The sequence below is a fragment of the Folsomia candida genome, unplaced genomic scaffold (genome assembly GCF_002217175.1).
Source record: "Folsomia candida strain VU population unplaced genomic scaffold, ASM221717v1 Fcan01_Sc001, whole genome shotgun sequence".
NCBI classification, from domain to species: domain Eukaryota; kingdom Metazoa; phylum Arthropoda; class Collembola; order Entomobryomorpha; family Isotomidae; genus Folsomia; species Folsomia candida.
In genome coordinates, this window is record NW_019091193.1 from 3,503,638 (window position 1) to 3,516,642 (window position 13,005).

At 37.8% G+C, this 13,005-nt stretch overlaps 3 protein-coding genes and 1 long non-coding RNA gene across 4 annotated transcripts; 3 read left to right on the forward strand and 1 right to left on the reverse strand.

The window, feature by feature from the left end:
• Positions 1-3,044: 3,044 nt before the first annotated feature.
• Positions 3,045-3,463, forward strand: LOC118432944. Its single transcript, XR_004834331.1, has 3 exons — positions 3,045-3,133; positions 3,223-3,285; positions 3,349-3,463. It is a non-coding gene; the product is annotated as an uncharacterized LOC118432944 (long non-coding RNA).
• A 1,655-nt stretch (positions 3,464-5,118) lies between these two features.
• On the forward strand, positions 5,119-7,470 carry LOC110849229 (tryptophanase). The gene is made up of 3 exons (XM_035846785.1): positions 5,119-5,275; positions 5,454-5,594; positions 5,684-7,470. Exon 3 carries the CDS (start codon positions 5,713-5,715, stop codon positions 7,261-7,263), a length of 1,551 nt encoding a protein of 516 aa, XP_035702678.1. The 5' UTR covers positions 5,119-5,275; positions 5,454-5,594; positions 5,684-5,712; the 3' UTR covers positions 7,264-7,470.
• A 536-nt stretch (positions 7,471-8,006) lies between these two features.
• Positions 8,007-11,010, forward strand: LOC118433822. The gene is made up of 3 exons (XM_035846123.1): positions 8,007-8,515; positions 10,272-10,554; positions 10,638-11,010. Exons 1-3 carry the CDS (start codon positions 8,145-8,147, stop codon positions 10,824-10,826), a joined length of 843 nt encoding a protein of 280 aa, XP_035702016.1. The 5' UTR covers positions 8,007-8,144; the 3' UTR covers positions 10,827-11,010.
• Positions 11,011-11,878: 868 nt separating this feature from the next.
• On the reverse strand, positions 11,879-12,856 carry LOC110863460. Its single transcript, XM_022112774.2, has 2 exons — positions 12,565-12,856; positions 11,879-12,491 (listed from the first exon to the last, which is right to left on the reverse strand). The coding sequence occupies exons 1-2, from the start codon at positions 12,647-12,649 to the stop codon at positions 12,145-12,147; spliced, it is 432 nt and encodes a 143-aa protein (XP_021968466.1). The 5' UTR covers positions 12,650-12,856; the 3' UTR covers positions 11,879-12,144.
• Between the last annotated feature and the right edge of the window lie 149 nt (positions 12,857-13,005).

Sequence of the window (13,005 nt, forward strand, 5' to 3'; positions counted from 1 at the left end):
TCCAAAATGCACACATAAATATGCACATTTATTATGTAAAAACGGTTATTCCCCAGTTATTCGATACTCAACGTATATATAAATACGAGCAAAATTACGTGTAACTAGTGTAAGTAAATTATGCAAATCTTGTTAATCATTGCATAATTTTGAACACATAATCAAGCGCTTAGGTTTTCCTTAAACAATAAAAATTATTATTTTACTTCTTTCCTCCTCTCTAATTTTCTCTAATGTGTTCGAAATGTACAACCAAATCTAAAAATAAGGGATACATTTTTCCCGCGCGTTTCGCGAAGTTTGAGATGTTGAATTTTTTTTAAAGTTTTGTGAATAAATCAGACAACAATACATTTATTATATAATTGCCAACTATGCAAATTGTCTACCTAATATACAACTTTGGTGCGATTCCGAAACCTTGCACACGGATGATAAGCTTTTTAACCTAGCATCGAGTCATTCCAGTGTACAATATGACTCGGATTTGGCGCATTCCTCCAATCCATGGAGAGTCAGCGATACTGACTTTAGAGAACAGCCAATCGCTGACTCAGGGATTGGCTGTTCTAATTTTAGCTGCACACTTAAAAATGTAATGGTACATGCTAAGATTTTGAACGGATCGAGATAATCGAGATCGGTTTGCGGCATCATACATGTGACCGCAAACATGTAGCGTATGTACATGATCATTAACATCCATCAAGCAACTCACCGATTGGATCTGTGGTACATGCTTATTATCCTCAATTAGTGCACTAATTGATAATATTCTCTGCACTATAGTGCAGAGAATATTATCAACCATAGAGCTTATCGCTGGCTTGGTTATAACATTAGACAAGAGTAATATGTTACAAACATACCTTGTCTGTCTTTATTAAGTATTAGCCCGACAATGGAGAAATTAAGGTTGTTTGTTGTTTTGTTGATCCTAATTATCTATGTACATTCGTAAATATGTACATACATACATTCCATTGATTACAATTTTTCTCATAAAGTAATTACTAGGATCCCACGTATTCATCGAGGCATAAATCTGATCAAATTCTTTATTCAATTCTTTACATGTCCAGATAATGCATCTACATACCTATACATTCTTTTCGAAGTATTTACATAATTTTCGTTATTTTTGATCATGGACGCAATACGGAGGCTCCGCCACTAACACGTGAACGTTTATGACCTTAAATTACTGGTTGAACGGCTTGGAGTGGAGGTCCCGAACATGTTCTATGTGAGAGCCCTTTTCTCGAACTACAAGTCGACATCGGCGATTCCAACCTTTGTACACTGATTTGACCATGGTGAGGTCAACTTTAGACTACTAGTCTCTCAAAACGTTCCAAACTCCGTCAAAAGATTTCGGGTGGCGAAGAAAAGATTTTATTTCAGATATCCAAAGCCGAAAAAATCCATGGGACTTACATAGGGTGAATTAACAGGTATTTCACTATTTTGGATGATTGTTATCCCGAGTCTAGCTTTTAAGTCCTTGGCGTAATCCTGGGTCAAAAGGGCGGTGTGCGATGACGCTTCTTCGTGATGAACTATCACTTTATTTGAGTCCTAGCCATATAGTTTTGGAAGATGAATCTCCAAAAGCGGTTTTAAAACAAAGTCAATGAAGTACTTCGCAGTTACCTTCACTTTTTGTGGAACTTTGATAAGTGGGAGGAGACCACGACCAGATAATGCACCAACCACCATGAACTTGTTGCAAAACTTTTCCGTGTGCGGGATGGCCAATCTTCTGGAATTAATTTCTCCTTTGGTTGTATAGTAAATTTGTCTCTGACCGTTGGTATCTTGTAAAGAAAATATTTCTTCATCCAACGACACTAAACAGTCACTTTTATCTTTTGTCAGGTAATTCACATAAATTATTTTGCAGGTCAGACGACGATTTTTTTATGCTTCTCAGTCAGCTGATTGACTTGCATTTTTCTTCTTTTTTGCTTCCCCAAAATTTTAATTGCTCGTCGCACACTAGTCTCTGACACTTTGGTTAGACGTGCCACTGCTCTCTGGGGTGGTGGGTTGTCCTCAGAGGTCAATAGGTCAATTTTCTTAAGCACGGGCCGAATTAGCACTTTTCGGACTCGTGTTTGAGGCATGATGGTTGTCCTGTGGTACGAGCTTGTCGTTATTGACCTTCTTTTTTAAGTACCTTATGTATCCTTCCTTTCTAAACTTGTTGTCCTTGAGTTTTAAAGTGGTTAATTATGTCTGTGTACGAAATATTAAGTTTGGAAAGTGTTTTTATGGTACCCTCTTACTCTAAGGGCAATGGTAGGGTCATTTTTGAATCTAGAGAGCTAATTTTTTGCTCAGCCCTTGTCAACAATCACATGTCGCTATGCTCAAAATTTGGAACCGGAACTCCAACCCGTTTTGGAGCAATTCAAGAGTGACCGCGTTCACGTGTTAGTAGCGCATCCTGTATAACTTTTTGGGGAATGAAACTTTCCTTGATTTGCTTATTTCTTACGTTATTACAAAATTCAACAGAAATGTGATACCAATAAAAATTCTACAAACAATTGATGTAGGTAAATAATCCTTCAAGATAAAATTTTGTTACGAGCTGAATTACAATAGCAATTTACCTACATAGATACACCAAATCTAAATAGCTTGTTGATGCTCATGGCGTTCAAACACCCCTTTAAATAATTGCCTTACGGTTAAAGGGATACCGCTATAAAGCCAAAGTTAGCATATATTTCCATGAGTGTTACCATGTACGAGACTTTGATTTTCATGTCTTGCACATATCATATCATTGTACAACTCTAACAATAAGCGCAGCATGTCCTCGAACCAGTTAAGTAGATAGTAGGTAAGGTAATTAAAAATTCACCCATTGTTTTTAAAAATAGTATTTAAATCGAACCAATTGAATGCGTACATTTTAATATTACGCAGCCAAGCGCCAATTATGTACACTCGAAATTAATATTATATGCACATATGATGCAATAAGTGCTGGTGACGATTTTGTCGATTTTAAATCAAAGCGTTCCTGAGAATATCTAAGTAATTTCAGGAAAACTCAAACTTTTTCATCCATACGGATTAATTCCGAAATAAGGAAGAAATTGTTACTACTGTGAGGAAATTGGTAATTTTCTACTATTTTTCTATAACCATTGTTCAAATTCTGTGAAAACTTTCGTCCCCAAGTGATCTTATTCCTTGTTAAATTTGTAGAAATGAAGGAAATTTCTGTCCCACTGTTTTTGCTTCTGGCGACCCTAATTATTCTACCGACAGGTAAAACGTTTCTAAACGGGCATAACATTATTGTAAGAGAAATGTTTAAAATTTTATTTCCAGAATGCTTTCACACCCATTCTGCAAATGTTAAGACCGGGGGAAAAATTACAGATCAAGGAGGTCAGGGTGGCGTAGAAAGTCTGATAAGTGCACAAGGATGTGGCAAATCCGGGAAATTCTGTGGAGGTAATAGCAATTTAATATGTAGCATATTTAATTGCAATTTGACCAAGTCAGTTCGGAAGGTGTTCTCATTGAGGGAATTTACTTTTCTGAAAAGGAGTTGGCAAGTAAATCTGTGCAATCGGACAATCTCTTACGACACACTTCCTTCAATAATTATTTTCTATGTACTGGAAAATTAAACATTAAATCATATACTCTCATTTAATGCAGCGAACAATATCAACGATGTCAATTATGTACATATTTATGTATGGATGTTGAATCATATTACGTTCTCACATGCATATGTACTAACTTATTTACTAGATGTATAAATCATTCAACTCGGAGAAATCAAGGTAATCTTCTCATGAAGGTAACATGACTCGTTGGGCCTAATTGCATATCTGGAAGTGGGTGTGTACCTTAATACGTGTACCTCTTCTAATTGCCTTGTTTTTCAAGGTTAACGGAAGAAATCACCCAAAGGTTGGCACATACACAGTCGTCCAGCTTTGATATATGGATATGCTACATATGTACATATATTATATATTTAATTTACATAAATAGACACATATACTGGTTTATTAGGGACGAAATGAAAATCATTTCTCCGAGACATCTTATTCATTATGAGCAAATTATAAAATGTATTCATGGCAGACAAACATTTGTTAGATAATTGGCAGACAACACACCCAAACACAACTACGCATATTGTGTTCCTCCAAACTTTAATCATGCAACAAAATGTGAAAAATTAGCTAAGTACATACAATTTTTTCTCATAAACAGGTTTTATTCATTACCAATTTATGCATGTATGGAAGATAATCAAGCGCTTGGGTTTTCGCCAGCCAATTATGCATAATTCCATATGTTGATTAAATACATGTGAACCCATAAAACAAGCCTGACCTAACTCATAATTGTCTTAATTGGGTACGATTCAAGGTGAGTACCTGAACTTACATAATTTCTACAGGGTTCCGTTTCGAAACGCAATTCTCTGCGGACACTGGTTTTAATATGGTGTGAAGCAGGGTTTGGAAAACCCCGGGGTTTTTGTAGAAAAACCCAACCCCTGGGGTTTTTCCGGGGTTTTTGGGGTTTTTGTGGGTTTTTGGGTTTTTGTGGGTTTTTGTGGGTTTTTGTAGATTTTGGGGCAGGTTGAACCAGAATTCCTAAAATTATATATTAGAGATAAACTAATTTTATATACAATTTTAACATGCAATTTTAACCGTTATCATTGATTTGGACTGTTACATCGAAAATTTATGTTTGACATGTAAATCTGGATATATGCAATGATATTTGGAAATTCAAGTCGCAAATGAAGATTCTCAAAATTTCAAGATGAAGTAGAAAAGTTAATTAGCATTGATCTACGTTGTAGTTTAAGGGATTTTGTTTCAATCTACCTCAAAATCCTACAAAAACCCCGGAAAAACCCACAAAAACCCACAAAAACCCGCAAAAACCCCATTAAGCATTAGGGTTTTTCCGGAGATTTGATACCCCAAAAACTCACAAAAACCCCAAAAACCCCAACCCACAAAAACCCGGGGTAGCGAACCCTGGTGTGAAGTAGTATAATTATGTGAATGTGCTATGTAGATTGTAGGATACACATTTCTCCTTGGGTTAGGCCAGCTCATTAGGGCAAAAATTCAAGATTTGTGCAGTAAGAATTATTACTTTGTGGTCAGAGTTAATTTTAGGGTAAATTTTGGCTTAAACAGTAAATAACCGTCGCCGTTCCTACTTTTGACAAAAGTTAGCAGGTCACAGCAATCTTCAATAAGTTTCAGAATAGGTAATTGTTCTCAGATTTGCCATTAAAAAATGCATTATTCCCCCTCTTTGGAAAGCTTGCTTTCAAGTTGGAACCCTGCGTTGAAGAAAATCCTAATTAAAACTAATTTTTACTTGAATTTGGCTAGTTATCATTCTGCCTCCATCAATCTATATCATTCTCTTTGTATTTCTTTCAGGGAATGGAACGTGGTATTTTTCTCACCAAAATACATATCCAGGATGTTCTGCTCTACAACTGATTACAATTTCTCATATTTCTAGCAAGAATTGAGTTTCCAAATATAATTGAGTCAATTTCCTCAGGGTTACTTGTAAACGTAAATTTGTATTATTTATTCCTTTTCGGGCTATGGCCGATAGACTTAAATTTCTAAAAATTTAATTTGTGGTTCAACATTTTCTTCAGGACTACTTCAAGTAGACGGTGCTGATCTAATGCAGGAAACTCACTCCATGGCTGGGGACAATTACATTACAGAAAATTCCCTCCAATGCCACACACTCCCTAAAACCAATCATAAACTTACACACACTAACGGAGTCCATAAAGTGTACAAGATCATGGGACCTTACGAACCTGAAAAAAACTTAATTGCCCCATCATCCATCTCACAACCCCCCACCGAGCTAGAATTCGGATGGATTCCCCCCTACAAAACCAAGACGATCGAACCCATAACGATTTCCACGCGGACAGACCGTCTGAAATGGATCACTGCCGCAAAATACAACTTATTCAATCTCTCCACCGACCAAATTATCCTAGATTTCCTCACCGATTCGGGCACCGGAGCGATGAGTGCGCGTCAAACTGGGCATCTTATCACGGGCGACGAAACCTACGCGGGAAGCTCGTCGTTCTCCAATTTTACTAAAGCAGTCCAAAATTTTACCTCATTTCCCGAAATTATACCCGTCCATCAAGGCAGGGCCGCTGAGCGGATCTTGTTTAGCACCCTGGGCGTAAATTCGTCTCACGTTATCCCATCAAACGGGCATTTTGACACGACCCAAGCAAACATTCAGCTCCTTGGAGGCACCACGGTTGACTTTAAATCGACCGATGCCACCCTTTTCCAAGGAGGTATGGACATCTCCAAATTATCGACATTTTTAAAGAAAAATTCCGACCACGTCCCCTTCGTCATGGTCACCGTGACCAACAACACGTACGGAGGTCAGCCCGTCTCCATGTCCAACCTGAAAAAGGTTAGCAGCATTTGCGCCTGGTATGGAAAACCGGTGTTCATCGACGCCTGCAGAATCGCGGAAAACGCCTACTTCATCAAGCGGGACGAACCCGGGTTTGAAAATAGCACAATTTCCGACATAATTCGGGAAATGTTGCATTATTCGGACGGGATGACGATGAGTGCGAAGAAAGATGGCTTGTCCCACATCGGGGGCTGGATTGCGGTCAAAGATCCCGCTCTGGCGGAAAAATTGAAAGCCTTGCTCATAGTGACGGAAGGATTTTCCACGTATGGCGGACTAGCTGGGAGAGATTTGGACGCGATTTCACAGGGCTTACGGGAAGTCGTGGATGAGCAATATTTGGCCCATAGGATCAACTCGGTGGCGCATTTTGGTCAGATGTTGGTCGATCTTGGAATCCCAGTCGTGCAGCCGTTTGGTGGTCACGCGGTTTATATCGATGCAAACAAATTTTTGCAAGATTGCGTCAGTCCGCAAAATTTTCCGGCGCATTCACTCGCCATTCAGCTTTATATCGAGGGAGGGATCAGAACGTGTGGTCTGGGCAGTTTTGTCTTCCCCGAGAGTACGGATGAACTTGTAAGGATTGCCGTACCGAGACGGGTTTATGCCAAGGAGCATTTTGAATATGCGGTAAAAGTAGTTGCCAAAGTCTTCAGGGAGAGAACGTTGGTGAAAGGGATGCAAATTTTGAAGGAATCTGGACTTATGAGACATTTCTCGGCGGAGCTGGTCCCCGTTGAGGAAAATGATTGTGTGAATTATTCCTAAATTTATGAATTTCTTTAAATAATTTTTATTGGTTTGGCACACACACTATATGTACGCAGAGTTTATTGATTAAATATCTGTTGCGCTTAACTAACAATTTACAAATTATTTATGTATTCTTTGCAGGGAAATATTATGCAATTTCTTACTTGTTCTAATCGTATTTAAAGATAATTATTAATAAAATCATTAATTGATCAGCTAATGGACACAACTTCATGCACATATGTATATACCATACATGCATATTTACATAGGTATATACATATGTAAGATGTATGTATGTACAAAATGCGTTTATCGATATGTGCATATCACAGATATAAGTATTCCATAATTACAATGAAATTTACCCGACTCCACTTCGACATCAGATCAAATTGATTACTATTCTTGCACCATCCAAGCACACAACGTTACAATATTCGAGATTCTTCGATGTTCGACACGAGCTCAAACCTTTGGCCGGCCTTGAAAAATGATGTCATTAATTTATGTATGCAGTGTCAGTAGCAAGCCTTATAAATAATTAGATTCTTGTTGCACACCACATTACAACATATATGTATATGTAGCTCAACGTGTGCAAAAATTGTTTTACAAATCATTCCGTAAAGTGGACAATTACATCATTACACAACTAAAGTAACTGTACCGTTTCAGGTAATGACTTGCATAAATTAATATTTTTAATCGTTCCACACGTGTGACACAATCAGTACAACCTGATTGACATGAAACATCGGTCGGGATGATAACATTGTTGCAAACTGGGTATATAACAGACCTCAAAATGAAACGATTTAGTTAACCGGTTTCGAATCGAAGATATCCCAAAATATCAAAAAGTACCTAAAAACAAAACCATTTTTTGAAAAAAAATGTCTCTAAAACATTTTTCTCTTCTCGCTACCATCACGGCTGTCTTGCTGGTCGCCGTAAATTGCGGCATTTTGACGCAACATGCCGATTCCGTACCGGAAAATTGTCTCAAAAGAAAACCAATCCAATCAAACTATACTCCAGAAGGGAGTGAGATCACTCTCGGAAATCTGACCATTTACGAAACCACTGAGAAAAATTCGACCCGGTTAATCATCTCGATCTATGATGCCTTCGGATTTAGTAACAACAACGTGAAGGAAGTTGCCGATAGACTTTCCAAAGTTCAGGGAGGATTTCGCGTAATTGTGCCAGATTTTTATAGGGGAGAATTTTGGCATGGAGATCCCGACGTCTTCCCACCTCCTGAGTAAGTCGACTGCAAAAATTAATTTGTACCCGTAGTTAGATTTTCATTAATTTGTTCTTACTTCCAAATGTTGCGAAGATTCGCTTGTTGGCTTCTGTATTTTTCGAACTAAAACTAATCCTGGAAATGCGCAAGTTTGCAAATGATTTCCGAAGTCAAAGAAATTTGCGAACCTTGAGAACTTTACACTGTTAGAATTCTGGTATACGTGGGTGTTTTATTATTAATTTTCAAAAGGTATGTTCCGAACTGTTTCTCACCAAAATTTTGATGAAAGAACAAACTTCAAATACATTTAGGAGGCTGTGATTTTTTTCAGTTCTGTAGGTTAACATTAACACTAGCAATAACTCATTAAAATTTACCTCGAAAATATGCCAAAATTTACGACTTCATATCACTATCATCCGAAAACCGTTTTCCCCTGATGTCTTTCTTTAAGTTTCGAAACGAATAATAATCACTAAGGGTCAAGTCTGAACTGCACGGGGTGTGGTTTGTGCAGGTAAAGCGATTTTCGTCTGCACTATCCCTCGCAAAAAGCCAGGTATGAGGAGGAGCGTTGTCGTCTAAAAAAAGGCCAACTCTATATTTTGACCCCACGTTTCTCTTCAACCGGAGGACGCAGCTCCTTCTGGGTACCTGCATACGCGGCCCCATTTATTGTAGTATTTCCAGCAATAAATTTTATAAGGAGGGGACCTTTGATATCCTTGAAAATGGTCATCATCAATTTTTTGTCAGATTTTTGCACTTTTCAATTCTCGGGCGGTGGCAACCCCTCCTGCTTCCATTGAGCGAATTATTATTTGGTCACCGGGTCATAATAGTAAACTCAGGTACCATATTTAGCTAATAAAATATTGAGCAGGTTCAAGTCTTCATTTAATAGGTTAAAATTGGCATTGCAAAAGTCGACTCGATCATGTTTTTGAGATGCCGAAAGCAATTTTCGTACCCAACGGACGGAATCCATTTTCATACCTAAGTCTTCAGTTAACATGGAACAAATTGCTGGTTTTGGAACACCCATCTCATCTGCTAAATAGGACAGTTTCAATCGCGGATCTCTCATTATTGGTTCTTCTAGTTTCCGGAGCCTTTCTGTGGAAGAAACGGATTTTGAGCGTCCTGGCGACTTTTTGCCCGAGACCTCGTTTCGCCATCATTTAAAATTATTAACCCAATTGAATTTGTGTTTTGTGTTGGGCAGTTTTCATCGTAAATTTTAAGCATTCAATCATAAATCTGCGACACGTATTGCCCATCCAGCATTAAAAATTAAATCACACTACGATATTTAATTTGCAAATCTAGCATTTTTTCCGTCGAGGTAAAGTTTGCCGATTTATTGCTAGTGTTTATGCTAACCCACAGAGCTGAAAAAAATCACAGCCTCCTAAATGTATTTGAAGTTTGTTATTTCATCAAAATTTTGGTGAGAAACAGTGCGGAACATACCTTTTGAAAATCAATAATAAAACACCTACGTAGTTTTGCGGGTATTGATTTTTCGGTATTAAAGTTGTTATCGCTTGGTACTTCAATTATACGGGTCAGTACAAATTTGCTACTGATATGGTAAAACTTGAAGACCTAGCTATTCTTACTTATCAATACCACTTTGGTAGTATTGTAGGAATATCGCCGGATACTATGTCAATACTAGTGAATTTCTAAGAGAACCCCCAATATGAAAATGTCTTAAAATTTCCAACTATTTAATAGACCACTTGTTTATTGCATTTTATTGCAGCATGGAAGACCTACTAGCTTGGTTGGAAGAAGTCGGCAGTTGGGAAGACCGGGTGCAGTGGGACTTGATAAATATCGTGGAACATTACAGAGCCGAAGGTGTAGAAGAATTTGCAGTTTATGGAATGTGCTGGGGTGGCACGATGTCACTTTTAGCATCAATTTATTTGCCTGATTACCTCCGCGTGGCGGCGTACATTCACCCGACCTTAATTCCGGACGAGTTAGCTCCAGCCGTGAGAATTCCAACTTTCTTAATGCCGACGATGGAGGACCCCGATTTGGTGGGTGATCTAATTTTCAATTAATTTCCTTCATTTTATATTTTGCGGATCTTCAGTAATTATGTAATTTTGTACCACTTTAGACCCAATTTTATGAAATTTTACGCCAAAACTTTGGTAACAACACGGCCCATTGGAGATTTGAAGATATGTTGCATGGATTTGCTAGTGCGAGAGGAGACTTCAGTGATCCAAGGACTGCTTTAAGAATTGAAGAAATGATAAATCTCCTGGGATTTTTCTTCAATCGGATTTTAAACATTGGGAAGTAATTACTGCGAGTAAAATTAGCAACAAACTAATTTGGAAGTGTTGAAATAATGGAATCCTAACAATTCCAAATGTTTTCGAATCCCAAATTACAAAAGGTTTAATTTTCAGAATAATAAATCATGTAAATCCTTAGAGTGTGTTGCTCTCAAGTTGGAATAAATACCGTAATTTATGCAAAATCAATTAGAAATGCAATTCATACCCAACGCAATATCATATGCAGCTCACATATTGATTTCTTACGGTCGTATTCTGAATACAAAATTTCCAACCTGAGTGTGAGTGGCCACTCCCACTCACCATGTTAAAGAATACAAAATGTGAGTGGCCACTCCCACTCACTGTCAAAATTTTGCATTAAGAATACGACCGTTAGTCTTAAATAAACTAATGTGGCAATTCACGTCAACCGGCGTAACTCCGTAATCACGTATATAGATATGTACTTAAACTTACGAAAATCACCTTACAAACTAAAAATATGCCTTTTATCATCGAGATGTTCATAAGTTTCGTAAGTTTACGGACTTATGTACGAAGGTTAACGTGAGTTCCCTCAATGTTTATTTTAAAATAATGTTTACTTGAGGCGCCCATGACGCTCTAAATTTTGCGCATTTGCATAAATACATATGCAAGTGTCACCTCAATGTTGCATCTAAAGAGCTGGTCTCTCAAACGGCAATGGTCAAAAAATAATCCGGATCGAACATGGTTTGCCTCTCCATACTGTCAATAGTTCGTCATACTTTTACTTTTGGATTACTGGAACCAACGGCCGTGTGTACTCATGTATGTTGCATAATGTTGTACATATTCAAATTATTGCAAATACTTAGTCATACCAATGATGAGATATATCGCTCCACCATCTATCTACATACATAGCCCAAGTATTTAATTGAGATTAAGGTTTCATCTAATTACTAGTAGTGACATTTGAAACAAGATTAATCCAGGCTACATACGTTTAACAGATGTAGTAAATAAATGCGTAAATTCATATGTAAGAATACATATGTATTACAACAGAATTTATAATTTAACACAATTGTGTAATAAATCTTTATTGGGATCACTTAATTATGATAAGTACTGACGTATGTATGTAGTGTTTGTTGGGAAACTCCCGAGATAAAGCAAAACAATCACTTCCACACCTGTAATCTCGTACGTATTGCGTACATTCCTTAAAATCTGATGCAAAAAATACTGACTTTATTTTTCATAAGTATACCTTATCTAACAAATATCTACCAAATATTCTAAACTATGATTCCGTATCCAAAACCATGATTTAAATCCTTATCGACGTCGTCAGTATATGTGGACCTGAATCGCAACGCAACATTCCACAAGGTCGTTTTCATAGTTCGAAAGTTCTGCTTCGAGACGAATCGTATTTCCGGACATGAGGTCATTCGGGGTGATGGCGTACGCAATAGTGTACAAAAATCCCGGCTGGACGGATGACCCCTCGAGAATGGTGTTGATAATGTCGATCGCATACCCGAGATACACCGCGGTCAAGCGGAGACGCAGATAGGACGCCGCCGAGCTGGGAATCATGTCGACGGAGCAGGATTTAGGCATTCCTGGCGTCACGTAGCACAAGGGACCTTCGCAATTGTCACATCGCACGGTTCGACATGAACCAACGCCACCTAGAAAATTTAGTATTTATTTTTAAATTATGCAAATATTTTGGAATTGAATTAATTGGTAATAATTTAATACCACATCTGGTATGAACTACGATCCCGGCGAAGGTGGGCGCTATGCAGAATGCTAGCACAAAGATGAGCAGTGACTTATTCATCATGGTGAGATTGAAGTTTTGAATTTTTTTTGTACAATTTAAAAAAGGTGTGTAGCAAATACTTTACACGAGTTGGAATGACAGAGGTCTAGATAGGTTCGGGTTCTTGGTATATTATCGTTTGAAAAAGGTTATCAGGATAATCTCTTTGTTGAGCGGGGATAATCCTGCTGGTCGTCATGCTGAGGTAAACAGTTTAATAAACTTGAATATGTGGGGTGGGTTCGGTTGGTGTAGAGTACTACAATACGTCAGTGATCTGGTTGTTGCTGGAAAATTTAGGGATTAAAGCCACTACGTATTTAGTTATTTATCTGGTGTAATTGCGGCTTAATTATGTAATTATCCACAATTGAATT